The sequence below is a fragment of the Psammomys obesus genome, unplaced genomic scaffold (assembly GCF_907164565.1).
Source record: "Psammomys obesus unplaced genomic scaffold, mPsaObe1.curated_primary_1811, whole genome shotgun sequence".
NCBI lineage: Eukaryota > Metazoa > Chordata > Mammalia > Rodentia > Muridae > Psammomys > Psammomys obesus.
Window position 1 is genome coordinate 35,483,736 of NW_026593286.1, and position 25,336 is coordinate 35,509,071.

The 25,336-nt window shown below is 42.7% G+C and overlaps 1 protein-coding gene across 1 annotated transcript in view; it reads left to right on the top strand.

The window, feature by feature from the left end:
* Positions 1-3,428: 3,428 nt before the first annotated feature.
* Positions 3,429-25,336, top strand: part of Hecw2 (HECT, C2 and WW domain containing E3 ubiquitin protein ligase 2) — a 158,041-nt gene continuing 136,133 nt past the window's right edge. Inside the window, exons 1-2 of the mRNA XM_055616959.1 lie at positions 3,429-3,462; positions 17,494-17,601. Of these exons, the coding sequence (XP_055472934.1) occupies positions 17,595-17,601 (7 nt within the window). The 5' untranslated portion in view covers positions 3,429-3,462; positions 17,494-17,594. The remainder of the gene's footprint in view (positions 3,463-17,493; positions 17,602-25,336) is intronic.

Sequence of the window (25,336 nt, forward strand, 5' to 3'; positions counted from 1 at the left end):
AAAAAGCCATAGGAAGATTCTGGGGTCTGATACTTGTTGCCTCTTCTCAGTCTACTTGTTTACTGTGATTGCTGGGTCCAAATCACCTGTGGGTGTTTTGTTTTGTTTTGTTTTTTGGGCTTTTGAGACAGAGTTTTTCTGTGTAGACTTGGCTGTCCTGGACTCACTTTGTAGACCCAGATGGCCCCAAACTCACAGATATCCGCCTGCCTCTACCTCCCTGAATGTTGGGATTACAGGTGTGAGCCACTGAGCCTGGCTTTACCTGTGTGTGTGTGTGTGTGTGTGTGTGTGTGTGTGTGTGTGTGTGTGTGTATGTGTGTGTGTGTGTGTTGTTTTGTTTTGTTTGTAACTAGAACATTTTATTCTTTTTTATTTTTATTTTTTATATTATAGTGTATTCACTTTGTATCCCAGCTGTAGCTCTCTCCCTCAATCCCTCCCTATTCCACCCTCCCTCCCTTATCTTCTCCCATGCCCCTCTCCAAGTCCACTGAGAGGGGAAGTCCTCCTCCTTCCATCTGACCCTAGCTTATCAGGTCTTATCAGGACTGGCTGCATTGTCCTCCTCTATGGCTTGACAAGGCTGCTTGCCCTTCAGGGGTAGGTGATCAAAGAGCCAGCCACTGAGTTCATGTTTACTTGTGTTTTTTAAAGTTCCCTCTGTGAAAGAGGGACCTCTGAAAGGCTCCACCCAACCGGGGATTGAAGCAGATGCTGAGACTCAGCCAAACTTTGGGCAGAGCGCAGGGAGTCTTATGGAAGAAGGGGGGATAGAAGGACACAGGGGGTCAGAAGCCCCACAAGGAGACCAACAGAGCTAAAAAAAAAAAAAAAAAAAAAAACCTGAGCCCAGGGTGTCTTGCAGACACTGATGCACCAACCAAGGACTATGCATGGAGAGGACCTAGACCCCTGCTCAGATGTAGCCGACTGGTAGCTCAGTCTCCATGTGGATCCCCTGGTAAGAGGAGCAGGGGCTGCCTCTGTCATGAACTTGCCTGCTCTTTGATCACTTCCTCCTAGCAATAAGTCCTTGTCAGGCCACGGAGGAAGATCCAGGCAGTCCTGATGAGACTTGATAAGCTAGGGTCAGATGGCAGAGGAGGAAAACTCACCCTTTCAGTGACTAGGAGGAGGGGATAGGGGAAAGAGGATGGGAGGGTGGGACTGGGAGGAATTGAGGGAGGGGGCTTTAATCGGGATATATAGTGAATAAACAACAAATAGTAAAATAGTAAAAAACCAAACAACAACAACAAAAGAATGTGGGCATGTGGTGGTGTGATTTCTAAACTCCAACACTTACTGTCTCCTCACACCCCATACTTTTAAAATACTTTCTTGTCAATTGGGAATATAGTTCCTGCCCTATTTGCAGTGCTGGGCATGTAGTAGATTTCAAATCCACTATGATAGTAGCTTGTGCTCGGGGCAGGTAGGGTACTTAGTGTAGGAAAATAGCCTGTGAAAGCTGGTAACACATGGATGGACCAGAACCTAGGAGTCAGCTGAAACATCATAGGTATTTGGAAGGCGAGGATCTGGCTTGGGAGACCTAACCCTGTCCCATGAGCCTTCTAGTAACCCAGGGAGAATCTGCTGCTGCATAACTAGAAAAGAGCCAAGAGCTTAAGGTTTTGAACCAGTTTTTTTAGTGAGAATGAAACCAGAGACACTCTTTTATTAAGTCTGTTGTTAATTGGTCGCACCCACCTTTGATGCCAATTAGGGGAATGAATTAGTATTTCCTGGGCTTATTTTACTGATCTAATAGTTACCGAGGGCATTATGAACCCATTGACAAGTTGGTGAGGTTACTGAAGTTTTCAGGACTATTACAGACACACTGACACAGGCACAGATGTATGCACAGACATGCATGCACACACAGAAAGACAAACACTGACAGAAATTGGGAGAGAGAAGAAAAGAGACCGAAGGGGGAGAGACAGGTCATCAGACAGACAGACAGACACATATACACACACAGAGCGAGCGAGTGAGAGAGAGAGAGAGACCCATTTATACCACTCCTCAGCGTATGCCTGGAGGACTGGACATCCTACTCCACAGATACTTGCTCAGGCCTGTTCATTGCTGCTCTATTCATAATAGTTAGGAAATGGAAACAAACCAAAGGTCCTTCAACCGATGACGAGATATTGAAAATGTGGACCATATATGCCATGGGATAATATTCAGCTGTAAAGAAAAATGAAAGCATGAAATTTTCAGGTAAATAGATGGAACTAGAAGAGAGCATATTGGGTGAGGTAATCCTTACCCAGAGAGACACGCATCACCTGTTCTATCTCATCTGGGGCTCCCAGCTCCACATCTTCAGATGTGAGAACATAAGCTGGAATGTCTTTGGGAACCAGGAAAGCAGAACAGGACATGGGTAGGGGTGAGAAAGAGGAGAGTAGCAGGGTTCAATTGATGTGGGTAGGGGGGTGGGGGGAATGGGACCTTTAATTAGGGAGGGAAGAGGGAGATTTAATACAGAAGGGATGGGGTAAAATAACCATAAAAATGTTCTAAAAGTTATAAGGAATCCTTTTATTATCTATCTATTTAAAATTACATTCAACGCATTGATTATTGTAGCCACTTATGCATTGAAAGTAAGATCAGAAAATAGCTTCTGAATTGATGACTGCTGGAGGTTTTCATTAGGGCCGTATAACATTTGCAAAGGCTTTAGTCCTTTTTGATAATTTGAGATGAAAGGTGTAGAGATCCCACTCTGGATTGGTTTGAGTGCCCCAACCCCCACCCCTGTCCATTCACTAGCCTCAGGGAGGGCCATGGCTGACAGACAAGAGTGGTGCACTGGATTCCAGACAGCAGCATCTCTACTCTGAGTCCATCAGACTGCAGGCTCCCCTGTGTGACAGCAGGCGGTCTGACCAGGGCCTGCTGTGTATGTGAGTATGTGTGCATACCTAACTCATTCTTTGGAATTCTCCCATGGAAAAGCAAAGGAAGGAAGCTGAGGGGAGGATGGGCCGTGACATTCTTCCCGGGGAGTGGCTACGTCTGCCTTGGCAGAAGGGACACACTGTGATGTGGGTTTTTTTTCCCTTCAGGATGCCTGGGCAGTGACAAGACTTGATGTGTGGCCAGGGTGGCTCGGTGTTGTCCTTAGCTGGACGGGACCATCCGGTCGAGGTCCCCTCTAGCCCTACCTAGTATTCCATTTCTAGAACATCCGAGGAAACGGGAGAGGCAGGAGCATCAGCGAGGTGGTCCTGGCAGGCTCTTGGCCCCACCTGAGTGCTCTGGCCCTGGTGTGGCTTCGCTTCTGGCTGCTGCTGTGATGGAGCTGCGGGTGGTCAGACCAAGTGCATGCCTTTAAGCAGAGCATGCCATGTCCCTTCTTGCTGCTTCCTATGCCTGGAGTGAGCTGATGGAGTCTTCCCTGCAAAGGCGGAGAGGAGCTCTTGGGGATTGTTAAAGGTAAGGTACAGGAAGATTCTATGGAACAAATTTCAATCCTACTTCCCTCCGACCTGTATTCCTGGTCCAAGGGTTGGGATTTCTGTTCTCTCTGCCGTTCACTCTGAGAAGTAGTCCTCTCCATTGGTTATAGGTGGTTATTAGTGAGATGTGTGGTGTGTTTGTCAAGTTTAGACCCTAGACAACTGGATGCAGAGCTGGGGTCAAGACAGGAAACTTCTGTCGTAAACAGGAAGCCCCCTTGCTGAATTCCTGAAGCCCCCTGGTTCGAGTGGCTTGCTTTACTCTGTGTGGAAAGTTGTTCTTCTCCCTCCACAGAAGCTTTCGAAAGTGACTGAGACTGAGGGGTTTCAGGATGGGTTATCTGCCCCTGGAGAAAGTTATGTTTTGATGAGATTTAAAGCTCTTCTTTCAGGGAATGAGGTGTTAAAGCACACTTATTTTCTAAGGAAAGGGTCTACAGACCAGCTTGCGGAGACATGTCCTAGAGACTATGGATGTAGTGAACTTCTTAAAATTAAAAATAAGAGGTTATATTTGAGTGAAACAAGGAGATAGGGAATCAGAGACACTCAGAGATAAACAAGATTTTATGTATTGCAGGTTAGTCTTGAAGTTGCTTTATAGCCAAGGATGACTTTGAATTTAGGATCCTCCTGCCTCTGGGCTTACAGATGTGGCATTGTGCCTAACTTATGTGGTTCTGGGGTTCAAACCTAGGGCTTTATTTGCTAGGCAAGCATTCTACCAGTTGACTTATGCTCCCAGCTCTGGAAAGTGTTGTTTTTGTTTTGTTTTTAATAATTTGGGTAAAAAAAAAAAAAAAGGAGGATGTGTAATAAAAAAACATTATTATCATTCCTGGTGGCTGTCCACACACATGCTGCTGAAAACCTGACCTGGTTTCTTTGTGTGGAGAGATGAGGGCACCTCCATGTGGTTCTTAAGAAACTAGACTGAAGACTCATTCAGCTTTGAGCGCCTTCCATTCCAGACCTGGGCAGTCTACAAAGCTGTGTGCTTCCTGGCAGTTTCCGCTTACTGTATAATATTCTTAGGTCTAAGCTCATGTTTTGTATGTTTGTGGCAAGTGTTGGTTAAGAAAGCAAAGCTTTTGGCTGGGGAGAAGCCATGTAAGCACGAGGACCTGAGTTCAGAACCCCAGAACTTAGGAAAGATGTTGAGTGCAGCAGCACGTGGCTGTAACCCCTCTGCTGAGGAGGCAGAGACAAGAGGATTCTTAGGAGCTCGTAGCTCCACCAGTTTGGCCAGCTGGGGAGTGTGGCGGTGTGTGCTCGTCGTTGCAGTGCTGGATCAACAGAGACAGGACAATCCCGGGGGCTCACTAGCCAGCTAGCCTAGTCCAGATGGCGAGCTCTTGGCCAATGAGAGGCCTTGTCTCAGTGCCCCTGAGGACGGCACCTGAAGTTATCTTCCCGCTTCCCGGTGTACATATCCAAACATACACGAACACACACATCAAAGTAAAAAACTGAAATGTGAAAACACGGGAAAAGAGCTTGACGAAATGTGCTTTTGCATTTGAAAATCAACTTAAAGGTTGATGGAAAATGAGTTGAGGTAGATGGAAAATTCTGCAGATGCACGTGCTTCACTCCTATAATGTTCTAGGCTTGCCCTGTATATTCATATTCTTCTCTCAGCCCTTATAAGCTAGATACTGTTAGTATTTCCTGCACTAAGGAAACAGAGCTCGCGCCATAGAAAGGAGAGACGAAGCTGAAACTTCTAGCTACTCCAGTCAAACTGCTGCTTTCACAGACAGCATCCAGGGGTGTGGTCCCCATCCCTGGTCCCCATTGCACCTGCAGCACAGGCTCTGCGCCCAAATACAAGCACACTTCTGCTGGCACAGAGAAGGTCCATGTGACTGACCCCCGTGTTGGTGATGCAAACGTGTTGCATTTACTGCAGGTTCTGCTAAACGATGGGGAATAGGAGCCTCAGTCTTGACCGAGGTTGAGTGTGCAGAAAGCTGGACTTTGAGGAGCTGTTTGGCTAAAGACAGGGTTCATGTGGTAGACATAAAGAACGAAATCACATCGTGGTGGCTTGATGTGGAGAGGCGAGAGGTGGGTGAGTTGAGAGGAGGGGCTGCTGAACGAGCGTCAGAGTCCTTGGCCTTCTGCTCTCAGGTGGATATTTATATGTGTCACAGCTCTATCTTCGCAGGAGGGGTGGGGACAGGAGGAGCTTCGTGTTCAGGTTGTGGCTGTGGGGCTGGTGTTTGCCTGTTCATTAGCGTCAGGGACAGTCCGTGTTCCTTCTACAGGCTGCTCTGCACACAGCAGACAATCTTATATTTTTTTAATACATATCATTTCACTTCCCTGCTTAAATTTCCGGAGAGTGACCTTCCGGCTTCCTAAGTATGATGTTTACTGTGGAATGGACAGACAGCAGCGTGCAATGTAGAGGAACATGGTTGTTGGAGCAAGGTCCTTGACTTACTGTGTAAGTGCTGACGTCCCCATCTTGGCCATATTTCTTGACCTCTCTGACATTACCTCACAGTGCTGCTGGCGGTTTAATAGAGTTTAAATGCTAGGACCATGCCTGGCACCTGAATTATGTGTTTATGGATCTGACTGTGGCCACTTGCCCCACAGAACAAAATCTCCACAAAAAGAGAGGCCTCCACTCCTTTTATCCTACTGAGTCCTTACCACGTGGAGTACTGCCCAGCTGGCAGAGGACACTCAAGGAATACTTGAGTGTTGAATTAAACTTTAACACGTCATTTTTCTCTATCTTGTCTATCATTGTTATTTTCTCTCGGTCTTTTGAGGCTTAACTGTTCTATCTTTGACCTGTTACAATGTTGCCCCAAAGTAGAGCCTGTAGAAAAAGATCTTTTTTCTGTATCTTTTAATTATTGTTTTTATTAATATACAAAATAATGGATTGTAAGATGCAAATACTCACGTCATTACACTTTGCCCATATTCGCTCTCTGAGTTACCCTCCCTCCCCTTACACCTCTGCTTCCTCCTTTTAAATGGTCTTATTCTTTCTTTATGTTGTGTGTGTGTGTGTGTGTGAGAGAGAGAGAGAGAGAGAGAGAGAGAGAGAGAGAGAGAGAGGGAGGGAGGGAGAATATATTAAACAGGGTCAGATATGTCTATATTTAACTGACTTATTGTACCAGCTGGTTTTACTTCAACTTGACACAAACTAGAGTCATCAGAGAAGAAGGAACCTCAATTGAGAAAATGCCTCCTTAAGATCCAGCTGTAAGGCATTGTCTTATTTAGCGATCAGTTAGGGAGGGCCTATCCATTGTGGGTGGTGCCACCCCCGGCTGGTGGTCCTAGGTTCTATAAGAGAGCAGGCTGAGCAAGCCACGGAGAGCTAGCCAGTAAGCAGCAGCCATTCATGGCATCCGCTCTTGCCACCAGAATCCTGCCCTGTTTGAGTTCTTGTCCTGACTTCCTTCGGTGATGAACAGCGACATGAAAGTGTAGCCCAATAAGCCCTTCCTTCCCAAGCTGCCTTTTTGGTCATGGTGTGTCGATGCAACCCTGTAATATTTTAGTTGATCTTATTTATTATATATACTGAGCAAGTCTAATGTACGAGAACTATGATCACTGTGGTGGTTCCGCGTATTGAGTCCATTGTGGCAGGGAAGGAATGGCAGCACGACAGCCTCATGTCTGTAGCGGCAGGAATGTGGGGTAGTTGCTTGTTACATGGTCCTGACCGGGAAGCAAGGAGAGATTGGCTGGAAATGGGTTGTGCTCTAACTCCCAGTCCCTGGCTCCACTGACCAACTTCTTCCCATCTATGCTTCCTGAAGGTCCCACAACTGCTCCAAACAGCACCACCTACGGGGGCCAGCTGTTCAGATACATGAGCCCATGGAGAATATTTCACACCCACACCCAAACCTCAGATTCTGCGCGTAGGAGAAAATATACATTTGCCCGTCGTTTTTCACTCCTATTGTCCTCTATGTGCCTACTTCCCTCTTCCTTTAGATGCTCCCCTTCTTCCCTCTTTGCCCCACTTCTACTTTTATCCCTCTTTTTCTCTCTCACACACACACAGACACACATACACACAGAGACACAGACACACACAGACTTCTGCATGTGAGAAAAACATTTGTCCTTTTGAGAATGAATCTGTTTTTCTAGTTCTATTTCCTTGAAAATTGTATAATTTCATTTGTCTTCACAGCTGAATAAAATTTTGTGGTATCTGTATTTCGTTTTTAACCCGCTCGTTTGGTGATGAGCAGCTCAGCTGATTCCATGTGCTGTGAATAGTGCAGTAATAAGTATGAAAGCACAGCTATTGTATGGTTTTACGCAGACTCCTTCAAGTATCCACTCAGGAGTGGTATAGCTGGATCATATGGTAGTTTGGTCTTTAGTTTCTTGAGGAGATTTCATACTGGTCATTGTGGCCGGACGAATTTGCATTACTACTTACTGTGGGCGAGGAATTCTTCTACCTCCCCATCACATCCTTGCCGGCATTTGTTGTATTTAGTTTTCCTGGTGGCAGCCATTCTGAGTGGGGTGAAAAGGAATTCAGTGAGTTTGAATTTGCATCTCTCTGGTGCTAGGGATGTTGGTTTGTTTGGTTTTTTTTTCCCCACCCCCCCCGATGTATTGGCTACTTATAATTTTTATCTTTTGAGTCCTTTATATTTTCTAGGTACTGATTCTATCTAGCTCCTCCATTCTAAATTCTCTCTCATAACCCCAATGATTGTATCCGTGGCTGTACAGAAGCCTTTTAATTTAACGCAATCCCATTTGTCAGCTTTTACTATTATTTCCCGACCTTCTGGAGTCTTTTCCTGGAAGTCTTGGCCCAGGCTTATGTCTTGAAGTATTTTTCTGTTTTTCTCTAGGAGTTTCAGAGTTCCTGGTCTTATAATTAAGGGTTTTGATCCACTTTGAATTGACTATTTTTTATATGGTTTCACCCTCTTTGTTTTAGCTGTAGCTTTCATGGCGTCATTTGTTGATGGGGCCCTTTTAGCATAAATATTTTTGATATTTTTCTCAGAAACCAAGTGGCTGTGGCTCTAGTTGCTTTGGCTCACTTCTGGGCCATCTGTTCCTTGGGTGTGCGTTGTCTGTTTCTGTGCCTGTAGCATGTTGGTTTTGTTACTATAGTTCTATCATATAATTTGAAATCAAGTGTGTGTTACCTCCAGGACTGCTGTTTCTTCGTAGGATTACTTTGGCTGTTTGTGTTCTTTTGTGCCTTACTGTGAATGTCAGGACTGGCTTTTCTAGTGCTGGAGAGTATGCTGTTGGAATTTTTATGGAGAGTCCACTGAATCTGTAGATTGCCAGAAAAAAGATCATTTACTCTACTCTTTATGGTGAACATTCTTTGGCAGTAGGGACTCTTGTCTTTTCCTATCAACCTCGGCTCATAGAGTAGGATTATTTCAACATCATTACCATAGGATACTCTGTAAAGGCCTAATTATTCAAAATGTCTACCAAGTCACTAAATGCTAGCCACGCTTAATTCTTCAGAAGAGCTTGAGTTTGCATTTGCCATACAAAGTACAATAACGATTTCTGGGAAGAGTCCCACCCAAAGAATTTGAGGTTTTTGGGCTTGGTGTCACAGACCTATAATCTCAGTTTTAGGGCTGAAGAAGGAGGGTTGCAAGTTCAAGGGTGCTTGGGCTGTAGAATGAATTTGGGCTCAGCCTGGGCAACTCAGTGAGACCCTGTTATCACAAAACTAAGTAAAATGAAGAGTGACTAGCTGTAGCTCAGGGATGGCATTTGCCCAGAACATACAAGGCTTAGACCTTAATACCCAACTCATAAATCCTGTACGAGAAAGAGTCCAGTTGGAAAAGCTCATAAATCTTCTGTTAGAAATATTCTGTAAGTCTTTGCCAGGAAGGACTTTACTGGACTAGCGATGCAGCTCCATGGTAGGGTCCTTGGCTAGCATGTCAAAGCTTTGGCAAGATCCTCAGTGCTGCAAATAATAATAGTAACAACAACAACAACAACAACCAAAACACATTCAGGATGTTTCGATGGCCTTTGCTCAAAACTTGTTGCATGATCTTGTGTATTGATGCTTTAGCTGCAAAGTTGAATATCAGCTCAACAACATGCTTGAATTGAGAGTGTTAACTGGAAATTCTTGCTCTGAAGATTGAGAATCTAGAATGGTCTCATCTCATTGACTAATAAAGCTCACCATAGGATTTGCGATATTGTCCTTGCTTGTCTCTGCTCTACACAAGATGGGTAGCTCTTAGTCACTGTTGGGTGCACAAGCTCCTGTAAATAACCCCTCAGCCATGTTTCCATAGGCAACCCCAATAAAACTCACTGGCTTACACACAAAGAAAAGGCCCTTGTGAATTCCTGGGTGAGAATGTTGTTTCTCCTTTGTACATTTTAAACAATGTAATACTACTGTTTGGTTACTATCATGTAATAATCAAGAGAAGATACTAAGATATTTAGTCAAATCAGAGTAATGTAACCAGGCACACTTTGAAGTATTTGGGATTCTTCAGTAAGCTGGACAAATAGAAATCTTTGAAGTCTTGGAGTTAAATCCTATAGAAACGATATATCACATGTTTAGTTAGATTAGAAGGTGACAGAGTTATGGGAAAGAGACTGAACATGGCAAGATGATCCAGGAATGCAGCTGGAGCAGCCGCCATCTTTAATATGGCAGTCAGTGGGCCTCACTGAGGAAGTACATAAGACGAGATGCAGAAAGGAGAGTAAGTGCATGGGGAGAGCTCTACACATATGAGGCCGCAGGGCACAAGTCCCAAGGCCGTGTCATGGCCAGTCCTTAGAGGACAGTAGAAGGCCAGAGCCCTCACTGCTGAAGAGTGGGTGGCCATGCCTTTGTTGGATGAGAAATTGACCTGAACAGAGCAGAGCCTGCTTCAACATATCCATACTACTACATGTGTGCTTGAAAGGCATTCTTACTGTAAGCCATTGCCCAGCTGCTTCCCATTACCTCCTCTTCTCAGCTATGACTGAAATTCCTGGGATGTATTTGCTGAAAAGGGTCCAGACATATCTTTTCACTGATCTGTCAGTGATATTCTCACATATCAAAATAATCAGTTGATGGGCTGGAGGCTTGAGCTGTGCACGTTGTGTAAGAAGTTGCTTAGCAGAGTTCTTGCATCTTCCCTGAATGTCTAGAGTTGGCTATGTTCTGGCTGTCTGTGGTTAGGACTTGGCTCTGTTCCCAGTATGGACCTAGTGAAGCATTTCATTTTCTTCCTGTGCTCCCCTGCCTTATGGATGATGTACTGTACAGGAGATAGCAGTAAGGCTATCTCCTGGTCAGGTGGCACGAGGAGTCAACAGGGCATTGCATTCTCATCCATCCCTCTAGGACTAGGACTCCCATCCTGAGCTGCAAGCCGTATTCTCCACCAGCCAGCCATCATCATCATCATCATTATTATTATTATTATCATCATTATTATTAAATTAGTTTATTTCAATGATATGTATATGGATGGATGTTTTGCCTAGTTCCTGAAAAGACCAGAAGAGGGAGTAAGAGTCCCTGGAACTGGAGATACAGGTGGTTGTGAGTTGTCATGTTGGTGCTGGGAATCAAGCCCAGGTCCTCTAGAAGTGCTCTTAACTGCCGAACTGTCTTTCCAGCCCCTTCATGATCTTTTTAAATTCATAGATGTCTCCAAGCCCAGAACTTAAAGTCCTGTCATGAGCTCTTCCTAATTATGCTGTCCCTCCCTCCCTCCGTCCCTCCCTCCGTCCCTCCCTCCCTCCCCTCCTTTTCCCCCTTTCTCCCTCCCTTCCCATTCCCTCCCTTCCATCCTGCCTCCCTTCCATTCCGTTGCTACTTTATCTTATGATATACCATTGTCCTTTCTTACCATCTCTAGTATATTTTTCTCAGAAGATTGTTCTGGTATCTAAAGCATCCATACAAGTAGTTCTAAGGCCACCCCTACTAGTGGGTAAACTTTCAGTGGGTGGCCTTGGACCACTGTTATATCTCATCATGCCTGACACATTCTTTTTTCCATTCAGAGAGGGTTTTGATGTAACATATTGGGCACCTAGGGAGACTGAGTTTTAAGAAAAGTTAAATGGTAGTTTTCAAAATCATGAGGAAGTTTGATGGTGTTTTTCCAACGGACTGAATACAATTGAGGTCTGTTTGGTAAATTCAGCGGTGAAGACCATCTCTGCCCCGGAGTGTGCTTCGTATCTGCATCAGAGTCCTCCTGCTCAGTGTCAGGATGAGATTCCAGTAACCCTCTGCCAGGTGCCATAAACTACCACTGTTTACAGTCCTGCAGTCTCTGCTGACGATGTGTGCCTTGCCCAGACTTACAGCAACAACTTTCATTCAAATCCTAGCTTTCTTCCAATCCCAAATTCCAGATTGAATGTCCGATTCCTGAATGAAGCCACAATTGAACCTGCTTCTTTGATCTGCTATCAAAGCATAGTCATTTTCAATTTGTGTTCAAGGAACAATTGAAGATCATCTTATGTTTATTTATATCATTTTCTCCCAAAAATACAGAGAGGAGATAAAATTACTGTGAAGCAAAGGGAAATTTTTAAGCATGGCTTATTGTTTGTCTGACACAAACTCTTATGGGCATTTTTCTCTGCAAATTTCTTGTCTATTTTTGATTGCCCCCAGTTGGTTAGCATTATAGCGGGGTCTTTGAAGAGGTTTTGCCTGTTTGCTTTTGCTTTCTCTCTAGAATCTGGGTGCTGGGCCAGGTTTCTTAGAGATGCTCATGGAAAGATAGCAACATTTCAAAATCTAAAATATGTTTGGATATGTTTAATATCTAAACATATTTAGGTTGTATTTCCTACATATTATTAGAGTAAAAGACAATTTATTGTAGATTTTCTATAAGTCTAATGGTTATATATAGGAATAAATTAATCTTTTATAGATAATTCTCATGCCTATGTCTCTTATTTTAGATTTTTATAATATTTTGAGAATAAAATTTACAAAATATTCTTTACAATTATTTAGTAGGTTAATTCATTAAATCCTTCGTCTTTTCAATGTGTGCCCTAGTTTCTTTTCTAGAGAGGCAGTATATACTCCTAGACTAAAGCAAAAAAAAATTATTTATGGTAGCAAGACAAACCAGAGTTGAGAAAAAGAACAAGAAAGGCCATGGGAAAAAAGCAAGGCCAAACCATGGATGCTGACATGTTTCTAGGTTGAGTGGAAGGAAGACCCTCTAAGGGGAGAGGGTAAGGGTTAAGTTGTGAAAAGGTAATGTATTTGGGGGATATTGGATCAACAGTGCTGTCATTGAGGGGAGTGGAACCTTGAACAATAAGGCAACCAGCAGGCATGAATATAGAGAGATAATAGAGAGAGAGGATCTTGAAAAGACAAGAGTGATCAGGCCTAATGACTTCCACCATTTGGGTGCTATGGCAACCATGGCCCTGTGCTGTAAGTTAGAGGGTAACTACATGAGGAGCTTGAGGACAGTAGGGTAGAGTTGGAATTACCTTTAAGAGAGCTACGGAAGTGGCCAGTGGTAAATGGAACAACTTGTAGTGGGCTTTAAGGACTAGGGTTATTTTTTAACTTTAACATAGGGGGAAATGGGCTTTTAATTCCTCTGTATTGCACTTGTAGAGAATTTAGAATTCTTTACACTTGGTTACTATTCTTTTGGGGTGGGGACATCTTTTAAAGAGTGGATCATATAAAATGGATAGAAACTGAAGGTTAGAAACAATTCATTAAACCATGGTAAGATATATTTGTCCTCAAAAATCTATAGGAAAAAGATCTGAGCAGGAAAACTCTATCACTGTAAAAGCATTCTCAGACTGGGGTGTAACTGATTGCAACTTAAACAAAGATGTTAATCTGTCCAAAGGAAAAATAGATATGATCTGAGGGACTAGTTCAGATAGGTCGCCGTGGACCAGGGTAAAGGATGAGTCATGTTGGGTATCATTAGTGTGGTTACAAAGTACTAGCCAGCCGGGTCTTTGCTAGTCATCTGTGGTAGAGGTGATGGCAGTGTTAGAGGACTGGGGATCACAGATTTGAAATCTTCATTACTAAAGTTGTTTTATTTTAGGGACTTGACATTGGCCCCTCAAGACTAGCTTCTCCCAGATGACAGGGGGTTTATACCAGAATAGTGAATTGGTCTGGGCATGTATTTCAGTGACTGAATGCTTGCCTGGTATACATGAGGCCCTGGATTTAAAGATGATCACCTGACTGAAAATCAATTAAGTTAAATAGATAAAAGTAAAAAGAAATGGAACCGGGGCATGGTATCATAAGCTTCTAATTCCAGCACTAGAGAGGCAGAGGCAGGCTGATCTCTATGAGTTTGAGGCCAGCCTGGTCTATAGAGCGAGTTCCAGGATAGCCAGTGCTACACAGAGAAACTCTGTCTCAAAAACCTAAAATAATAATAGCAATGGCATTATTAATATTATTAATAACTAATAAATAAAAGGGAATGGATTATGAGAAATGTGATTTCTTTAGGAAGCATGTGAATCTCCAGTAATCGCACTTTTGACAGCATGAGTACCCTCTACTTGACAAACTATGGTGAGGTATAACCCGAGGAGTAGCCCCTCACTGTCAACTCCCTACTCTGTATCTCATCATCTATGGGATGCCTGTGTTCTTTTGCACCTGAATGCTCATGTATTGGGATTTATTGCTCATGTCAGGCATTGGGATTTAAGGGGCCAACCTTTCTTCCACATCACCAACAGTCTCCATGTTTCCTTTCCACCCACATTCCATATATGAGAAAAAGGCACCAGGCCATTCTTTGTAAGCCTGCCTTATTTTGCTTAGCATGGTGCTCCCCTGTAAACAACATAATTTCATTCTTCTTTGTGGCTGAATGAAACTCCAGTGTGCATCTCCAACACATTTTTTTGATTCACTCATCTGTTGATGGGCACCTAGGCTGATGTCATAACTTGGCTACCATGAATGATGCCATGCTTAACATGACCATGTGGGAATATTTAAGGTAAGCTAAACCTGGTTCTTGTGAGTATATGCTCAGAAGTAGCATAGCCACATCATATGGTAGTTCTGTTTTTAGGAGGCCTCCATACTGAGTTCCATACTGGTTGTGATTGTTTACATTCCTACCAACACTCTTCTCCCCACGTCCTCAGCAGCATCTGTTGTATGTATTCCTGATGACAGTCATTCTCACTGGCGTGAGATGGGCTCTTGGTGTGCTTTTAATTTCCCTCCCCCTAACAGATAAAGATGATATTCGTTTTTCATGTATTTATTAGCTTCCAAACGGGGTTGTCCATATGGACTGTGAACCGTTAACATCAGAGATTAATATAATTTCCTCTAATCCGCTTCGCCTGGTGGGTGAATTGAACATCTCTAGTTAACTGCCCCTCGTTTCCTTCTCCCTAGACTAGCATTTCTACCCCGCGGTGAATGTGTGGGACAATCGATGCCCACACTGGCTCTTTGTCCCTGCCTCCTTAGACTAGTTCTCACCATTCTGAAACTGTCCGACTGCTCTCTGCCCTGCTGCTTTGCCAGTGCTGTGTGTCAGAGCATGTGCTTAGTTTAGTTTAATTTGTTGTTTAAGAGGAAAAGTGCAGACACCCTTTCGTAAGCACAACTTCCTTGTGGGCGCGTTGCAGTCAGTGAGGGAGCCTAATGTTTACTCCTTGTTTAAACAAATTGATGCTGCATCCACCTTCCTGGGGTCAAGGGAAATGGCCAAAATATTTTTAGGAAGTTTCCAGTGTGGGTTGCCACTTTTGTTGCCATTTTGTTTTTGTTGCTATTTTGCTGCTATTCTTTTGTTTTATAGGGCAGGCTAACCTGAAATTTACATTCCTCTTGCCTCTGCCTCCCAAGTGCTGGGATTACAGGCATGGGCCACCACTCTCAGCTGCCTACTGCTTTTATTATTTTAAAGAAACATTTTGAGCAGGCAGACACTTTCTTCGCCCTGTCCCTGTGATCTGTTACATTCAGGATCCATCCCGTCCTCCTGTGTTTTCCAAGTGAGTAAGAGTTAAGTAAAACTTGTTTGCAAAAATTTGAGAATTCCTCTCCCCATCTAATCATCTCTGATTATTCAAAATATGTGAATTAACTACCCTTGTTGTCTAGAACATCCATACAAGCCCATGTCTACTGGGCACACCAGGAATGAGGAATCTGATCACTAGTGGCTCTTATGGTGAATGTAACCTCCAGGAATAATATTCATCTGCAGTTGAAGGACACAACCACAGTGTTTTAGCCAAATAGGACTCACTCGTTCTTAAGTAGTAGGAAGCCTACATACAGATGGTTTCAGAACTCCGCAAACTATCACAGCTGCCTCTGGTTCCTCGCTCTGCCCCCTTAATATGTAGTTCCCATCAAGAATTGCAGCGGAACAAGCAAAAGGATGCTGAGCCCATCCCCGCCCACTTGAAACCAGAAAATTCATAGCTTACCTGAAGGTCCCACCAATAAACTTCTACTCAAATCTTCCTGGCCAGAACTAGGCTGCATGCAGCTTCCTTTCACTGCAAAGGATAATAAAGACTGAGGATTTTTAACCAGGCACAACTGTTGCCTTGAACAATCTACAATTACCTTGGCAAAGAAATCTCAGTGGCCAGGCAGCAAACAGTCTGTCCCAGGCACCACAGTATACCTTTGAAGTCCCATGTGTAGCAATTGCCTGAGTGCCTTGTAGGTAGATATGTTGGTCACATTTTGTAATGGGGTAGGTTGTTTGTTGACGGTCCAGGGTTGCTGGTGATATCATAGATTAGAGACATTCCTTCCAATTCTTAGGAACTGTGGCTTTTCTTGGCATCCCATACTAAAGAATCATTGACTTATAATATGATAAATGCAAATGACATGGAAAGACCAGCCTACACAGAGAGCTCTGGCTTTAGAACCCTGAACCCCAGCCCCGTGCTAGTAATCGCCAACAGCAATCTTCCTGGGCCATCAACTTTGGCCGATTTTCTATTTCTTTCAGGTTCAGAAGAGGAAGGATTTTCTTAGGACTATTCCTTTGTGCTTTGAATCATGTCTCCATACTTCCTTCTTTATTGGAAGTTTTACTTTACCCTGCCTGTTTTTTCCTCAACTCTTAGAGGTATATTTGTAATTTTTTATCATAGGGGAGGAAAGCAACACATGTAACTTGAAAATCCAGTGTCACCATATGCTTTTCCATCAATAAGACAAAGCCAAGACAAAACAAGATAAACAAGTTATGGGCTATGACTCTCTTTGGCCTTCAGCATGGCCAGGCAGAGCCAGGTGCAACCAGGTCTTCCCTGTGCCTCCCAGGCATATTGGCTTTTACAAACCCTAAGTGTGAGGTAAACACTACAGTTTCTGTGTGGTATGAAGAAAACCTGGGAAGTGCTGTCCACTGGCTTGTTCTCTGGGCCACTTCCATGTCTGTCTTTCTTCTGCACCAAAGCTGAAACACTTCCTCCTTCTGTTCTGTTACTGTTGGCCTCTGCAGTTGGTTCAAGCGGTTGTCCATGAAGACATGATGACTGGCTGGAGCCTCCTTGGACTGTTCCAGCACAGCCATGCTACTGCCTGGTTCAGCTTCCTGTCGCTGAGGTTTTTGTTCACCCGCCATGAGTTCTGTTGAATTCCCTGAGTTTAGCTCAGTTTACAACTTTTGATAAATATCTTGTAGATGGATGTTTACCTCAGCTTCTTTCTTACAAATCAGCTCATTTCTGAAGATTCAGTAAGTTAACTCTTTGTTCACTGCAATATTACCTTTTGGCAACACCCTGGCCAGCCCCCAAAATACTACCATCTTCCCTGTTATACGTCTGGTCTAAATAGTTGCAAACACAGAAACTCTGTAACGTGGCCATTAGAAAGAGTGTTCACTAATGTCTCCCTTATTTATCTTTCTTTTTCCTACTTATTTTAGAGCTTGTGTTGATCTTCGAGCTAAGAGAAGGCAGGTTGTAATTAAACTAAAAATGTCTCTTTGGTTTTTACCAGATGAGAATTCTCCGGCCAACTTCTGGGATTCTAAAAACAGGGGTGTGACTGGAACCCAGAAAGGACAAATTGTGTGGAGAATTGAGCCTGGGCCCTACTTCATGGAACGTAAGTAATCAAAAAGAGTGATGTAGTATTAGGTTAAGTAATAAATGTACATGTGTGTTGAACCTATAGAATCATATCTGAACATTATTTTTAACGTTTTGAGCTCTTATTTATATATTTATGTCATAAAGCTCCATATTTTGAAAATATATAGTTTTAGAAATTCTTACTGGAGATTGTATACAACTGTAATTAATATTGATTTTATTAATCTTAGGAATCAGAAAGAATAGTTCAATGTTGTGATTTGCTTAAAACTTCTATTTGCTTTGGGCATACCTCATTTCTTACCAGCAGAAGATTACCTTTTGGGTCAACAAAGTGTGGATGAAACAGTCTGTGACATACTGCCATCAAGGTCAAATACAGTCAGAAACTGGATGCAGGAAAATCAACTATTATCCCATCTATCCTGTGCTGTATTAGTAAATACCAGTGCTTATGTAGTACATAGTTCATTAGAGATAGTTTGTGCATTTTGGGTAAAGTGTGTCAGAGTGTGTGTGTGTGTGTGTGTGTGTGTGTGTGTGTCTATAGAGTAGACAGGAATTCTCAGTGTATTATGGAATGGAAAGAAGACAGGTGAATAAAATAAAAGAGGGTGTGTGATTTTTCAGTTTACTAATAAGTCCAGGTAAATTTGAATATCTTCAGAAGTTTTCTTTAACCTATAAAAAACATGGGCTTTTGAAACTTTTTCCATAAGTTGATCACTAAGAATTAAAATTTCCATATGCCAAGGCTTTGTTTTAAGAGATTCAATGAAGACTAGATATAAAAGGACTTATCAAGACAAAACATAAATAGAGTGCAATGTGAGCAGATGGGAACTTGCAGCAAACCTCTTTAGTGAAGCTTCTAAAACATCTATAATATAAGAAGTTGCTTTAGAGGATCAGCATCTATGACCTTGACCAGCATTAAAGGCATCAGGCATTTCTTCCACTGTCCTTGATCCTGAGTCAGTGCCTAAGAGCCTCCTTTAGTCCTGCCTCTGCCCTGTAAGCTGTGTCCTGTTCTAGTTCAGTGTGCTGCTTATAGTGTCTGTTTAAGCCTTGTCAACACAAGAAACACAGCTGTGACCTCAAAGGGGGTAAGAGATAGTTTATTCTAGAGCCAAATATGGTGAACCATGGTGTTGACACACAGATTCAAGTTGGCCCAAATTCCTTGTCTCAACCTGGTAACTGTGAAATTTTATCGTAACAGAAGGAAGAAAAGCATACACCAAGACGGTTTCCTTTTTCCTTTATTTGTTTGTTTTTTCTTTGATTGAAAATAGATTTGTTTTCTCACATAATCTATCCTGATTACGGTTTCCCCTCCCTCTACTCTTCCCAGTTCTTCCCCACCTCCCCTTCCATTCAGATCCATCACTTTCTGTCTCTCATTAGAAAACAAACAGGTTTGTAAGAGACAGTAACAAAAATATATAAATAATATAATATAATAAGATAAAAGCTAACACATTAGAATAGGACAAAACAAACACAAACAGAAGGAAAAGAGCACAAGAAAAGGCAAAAGAAACACACTCATGAATCCCATGAAAAAACAAACAAAACACTAAACTGGAAGCCATAATACATATGCAAAGTAGGTAAAGAGAGAGGGAAATATATAAATCAAACAAAAATAAAATATATGTTAAAATTAAAACGACAACAGAGAAGCTCTGACATGACATAGGGAAAGGAGCCTCCAAAGATACTGTTCAGCTCATTTCTGTTGACTGTCCACTGCTTGGCATATAGCCTACCCTTAAAAGTAATTTGTTCTCCCCATTTTCAAGTACAGTGTTGGACTCATCACATGACAGAAACATGGGAAATCTATAGTCCTGGGATACCAATCTGAGGACTTTATAAGGAAAGCGAGCAAAGTGAGACCGTGGGGAAAAGCAACAGAAGAGAGCTGGTTTTGCTTCTAATATGATTTTTTTTTAAAGGACCCCAGCGTTTAAGAGATTGATTAGGTGAAAAATATTGCCAACTACATGCCAGGGAAAAGGTAAAATTGCTTTCCTATTAGCCTGAGTGCTGAAGAGCACCCTGGGCGCTTACCTGGTGACTGAAAGCACAGATCTCTTGTACAAGGCCACTGTGATCACACACTACTGTGACCTGAAGTACAGGAGGAAACCCGAAAGCAAGTTCAGAGCCCTGCATTTCCTGTTAGAGGGTCACAGTGTCCTGGCTGTTGAGGCTATCGTTAGTAAGTATAGCAATTATTACATGCTACCTAGTCAATGTTTGTCTTGGGAATGTCTGCCCGCCTCATTCTGCTGTTCACTAGAAATGAGCGTGGATAGTGAAGCTGGATTGGAGAATGAGCCAAAGGGTAGGTTTTACTCCATTTCTTTTTTCACGCATGAACCTGGGCGCGCAGCAAGCAGGACTGTCGAACTAGAACTCTTCAGCGCGCTTAACGGCTGAGGAAATAAGTCTAAAGTCAAGAACGGCGAGTAGTGATTCCAGAAGAGCCAGAGAGATGGCACTTCCATCATGCATCCTGATCCCCAGAGTGCAAAACAGTAAATGCAGCGTTTCTCTGAGCTCTGGACTGCAGGTGTCCCATTAACGTCACTGGGAACCAGTCAGTGTCTCACTCCAGCAATCTTCAGAGATCTTTTTTCTCACATAATATATCGTGATTACAGTTTTCCTCCCTCCCTCCTGTCAGCTTCTCTCCACCTCCCCTTTCATTCGGATCTGTCCCTTTCTGTCTCTTATTAGAACTCAAACAGGCTTCTAAGGGATAATAATAAAATACTTATATTATTATTTTATATTATTATATTATAAAACATTGAAATAGGACAAGACAAACAGAAGAGCCCAAGAAAAAGCATAAGAAACAGTACAAAAACACTCATGAATCCCATAAAAACACTAAACTGTAACCCATAATATATATGCAAAGAGCCTGTTTAGTAAAAAGAGAGAACAATTTATATTTCCAACATAATGAAATCTTACTCAGATCTTTGGAGCTAATGTCACAAAGCCTTAGGAGAAAGTAGGTAAACCATTGAGATAGCTTCTGAAATTCTGGATATTGTCAACCTCTGGCTTGAAAATATAATATTAAAATCTTTCTTCCATCTTAAGAAAGGAATTTTTTATTTATACCTTGTTAGACATACAAACAAGATAAGACTCCTTGAAAAATGATCTGTTTAAATTGGAACCTAAGATGTTTCAGAGCATGTAGACATCCAGGCTCCCACTGTATCCCAGCCTTATTTGAATGGCTTTGGAAGAAAAACAAAATGGACTTGATTTTTGGTAGATGGCCTTAGGCATCCGCATCAGCAATATTTACTTGTTTTAGGACAGTAAGCGAGGGTTGAGAACACAGTTTAGTATTAATGTGCTTGCTGCACAAGCCAGAGTAGTCAGGTTCAAATCCCTATTGCCTACGTAAAATACGGGCTCTGCAGTGCTTGTCTATAACCTCAGCAGTGGGGTGGGGGGATGTCAGACACGGGGGCATCCCTGGAGTTCACTGGCTGACGGTGAAGCCTGATCAGTGAGTTCCAGGTTCAGTAGGAGACCCTGTGTCAAAAAATAAATAAATCAAGAAATAAAATAAAGTGGGCATCGGAGCTGTGGTTATAACACTTGCTTACTGGCCCACAGTGCATTCAGATACCACACCCACATACAAATGAGAAAGCCAGAAAGTGGGGGTGCTATAAAGGCTCTCAGCTACCCTTCCAGAGGGCGTATTGCCTCCATGAGTTGCTTGCAGTAACTGAGTGAGTCGTCTTAGCAGTGTGCATTCTTCAGTTTTAAAGCGGTTTCAACAGTTGTTCCCGTGTGCCAAGATGTTTATTTTATTCTATGTAGTCTTCCATAAACTATGGTTCTTCTTTTATTCATTCATACTTAGGTGGGGTTTGGTTTTATTTTTGCCTTTTTAAAAATTCGTTCTACACGTGTATTCATTTTCCCCATCATTGTGTACTTAATTAGGGATCGCCAGCTTTGAGAAACTGTTTTAGGTACTAACTAATTTTGGATCAATGAGTGACCCCAGAAATTGTGCGTTTCAATTGTGTATTGCTGTCTGTTGAATTGCTTTGTGATTGTTACAGCAAAAAGCAAAATGCTAATATTTGCATTCATTTTGTAATATTTCTTACAGTTTTATCTTTCTCAGCCCTTCGGAGCAACATTAGAAATGCCTTGAAAAATATGCACGTTATAGGATGATTTTTATTGGGAGAGATGGGTGTCCTCAGCCTCCCATGTTCACCGGCAACACCCCTCCCTAACACCATCATCTTTCAGTCTTTTGTCACTGACAGAGTGTGTTCCTGTTGCTTAGAGACTTGGTATTTTTCATTTATCCTTTCTACGCCACATGTTGGGTTCAGCCATCTCTCCCATCCCATGAGATTTCTGCCGCATCTACTGTGATATTGTCCATCGTTTGTTTTCATGATTGTTATGCTGTACCTTGAGCAGGGAAGGCTTTCCCACTGCCCAGACCCTTATTCAATATGAGATAACTTGCAGTAGCGTGGAAATGGCAAGTGAGCACGCTACTGGGACTGTGGGTAAATGCCTTTGGAAGTGTAAAGATTAAAGTGATCTCTTCCTCAGTTTGTATCCTCTGAATGTGATGACGGTGAATAGGACCATTTCATGACAGTGCACAGGGCAACGGTAACAACTACGTAGCAGAACAAATGAAATGATATGACCTTTCCTCTTACAGTTAGAGACGACATGTAGCTGCCACCTGGGCAGCAAGCTTCCGTTTCTACTTCTCGTCCTGTTAGTGAAAGAGAAATGAGGAAAGAAAGAAGGCATTCACATTTCACCAATGTGTGTGGTTAAATTGTATGTTCAATGTACAGAATCATGGGAAAGTTCAGACTTCCTAAATGACAACAGTCTGTGAAATACTGCCTCAACGAATCACGCTATTGTGTAAGGTGAGAGATAAGGTTTCAGTCTTTGAGGCCAGCCCCTCCTTTGCGAGGGTAGACTGCAGAATCTTTTCTCAGAGGAAGCTTTACGTACCATCATGTATGCCTAAGGGTTGATATGACTGAGCTGATTGCTTTTAGAAGACACTTTTGAATAGGAAATTTATGAAAAGGGTGTAATTTTTAAAATATGCAGAAGAAGAAGTCACTGTTTCTGAGGCCGTACTAGAACCAGTCTCTTCACCTTGAAGGCGACTAGTGGCTAATTTCACATTATTCAGCTAGAAATATTGTATTCCTATATTGATCTAGAAGTCTGTATTTTTTATACAGATGGTAATGTAATTGACTTGAAGTACATACAGGAGTCCCGTTTCTGAGGAACATGTTAAATTCCTAAATGCTGTCTGAAGTTTCCCTCTCTTCCTTCTTGTGCTTCCCAACACTCACCCTGCCCCTCTGTGGTGGGGGGATGCAATGAGGAGCTGTTGCCTCAGGGAAATATCTGTATTTTTGAACATTAGAGGGTTCAAACTTTCAAGACAAAGAGACATCTCTGCCTTGTCAACATTCAAATAGAAGATTTTAAATCTTTGCCTTAGCAGTTGTATAGGCAACCTCTCCCACAGATTATTAACACACGTAGGATATAATTCTGTGATTCATGATTAGCTTCAGGGATCAGAAGGGGCCTTAGAAACGAAGATGTCATTGGGCCACGTTCTCCCTCTTGAGGATTGCCTCAAACCGTATGGGTCAGTGCAGGAAGGAAGCTTCACCAATCCCTGCCCTGCTGCTCTCTGAGTCAGCACATTTTGTGTAGGTACACACTTTAGAGAAAATGCTCTCGATTTCCATAGACTTGAGGTTCCTTTGTTTTGTTTCCGTGTACTTTGAAGGCAGTATAAGGACCCATTGCCTGCCACATCCGGTTGTAGGAATAACAGTTAGGGAAGATAGGACACTGCTTGCTCCTTTGTCCATGGTCTTTCTTGCTGTTGAGTGAAGCTGGCCTCATGGTGCCGGCCTCTTCTCCAATTGGACATTCAGTTAACATTTGTTCCTGGCTATCCCTGTACGCACTTCTCTAGAACATTGTTGTTATATGACATCTCTTTCTAGAATTAGAGAGACATGTTCTAGCTGCTGTCTCAGCACCAGCATTTCATTTCTGTTCTGTGAACAATCTTTCAATTACTTCTTCCACCATGAAGGCATTCAAGTATGTTAACCCAAGTCTCACTCTCCCATTTTGTTTCACCATTTTTAAAGAGATTGTGAATGTCCTTTTAAAGCACTCAATAATATCTGAAGGCAAAAACAATGCCACTCACTCATCATGGACCCTTCCTGTATTTTGAGAGCTACAAATTATTACTAGTGTCCAGCTGAAGGAGCCAATAAGCTCCTATCCAAGTACAAGCCCTCCCCCATTCCATCTGAGACTCTATTCTTCTTGCTGATGACTTACCTCTGTGTATCGTTTCTTCTGCTGATGGATTTAAATCCTTCAGCTATCTACCTTCTCAGTACAGCTCTGAAGGGTCTTAGTGATCAGATCCACATAAGTCTACTTTTGTACAGTTCAAGATAGATTCATCATATAATTGCATGGACTTTAAATTGCTTTATAGGTGAAGATTTTGTCGTTATTGTCATTGTTGCTGTTGTAGCAGGAAGTAATACCACGTAGATCAGCTAGCAGAGCTGCCCTGGTCGCTATCCTCCCACTGAAACAATCAGCGGTGTTTTCTTGGTCTGTTGCCGAGTTACTAAAATCTTCAAGAAGAGCAGGCAGCAGCCTCTAATGGAAGAGTGAAGGGAAGATGTCCAATTAAAGCACACCAAGTTTACTGAGGAAGGCCTCGCTTACTCACCACGTATGTGATTTATGAGTACTGCTGCGGGCAGATTCACCCAGTCTGCCAGCTCTCCAGTGTTTAGAGTCTGATGCAGATGAGCTCATGCCCACCGAACTCCTCTCAAAGGCCACTGAGCTTTGCCCTGCTCTGATGGCCCTTGGCATGTCACTTAGGCTTGCTTTTCCAGGATACTGCCACGGAAGAAAGCAAGAGGGGGAGAAAGCTTTGCTTGTATCTGTAGATTTCCATCTCCAAATGTGTGTTAGTGTTCAGGAAAGCCATTTGCAGGAGTGTAGTAAGGCAGAGCAACAGCAGAGGTTCTCAAACAGACTTGAGGTTCTCCAAACGCTGCCCTTGCTCCTTCCTCATAGCTGCTCCTTAGTCTTGACTCTCATCCTTAGACCATCTTGTCCTGAAACTCGGCCATATCCTTGCTAATCTCCTCCCTGGACCCCATGTTCTTCTTCCTGCTACTTTTCCTCTTTAGTGTTTTTCTTTTATGGTTTGTCATGCCTGGAATTGTCATCTGAGCAGCTAAACCGTAAAATGCCTGCTGAGCCAGAAGTAAGTGCTAGAGTCCCTTGCTGTCACTGGCACAGTGGTGGGCATGTGGACTCATAGGTACATAGTGAAATCTTTTGATTAGTGATACCAACTAAATTGTGAATTGTTTGGTGGTAATGAATGCATAGAAAATGACTTGATATTAGCTGGGCATGGTGGTGCATACTTTTAAACTTAGCACTTGGGAGGCAGAGGCAGGTGATCTTTGTGAGTTAGAGGCCATCCTGGTCTACAAAGCAAGTTCCAGGGCAACCAGGGCTCTGTTACACAGAGAAACCCTGTCTCAAAAAAACAAGAACAACAATAACAAGATAGATAGATAGATAGATAGATAGATAGATAGATAGATAGATAGATAGATAGATAGATA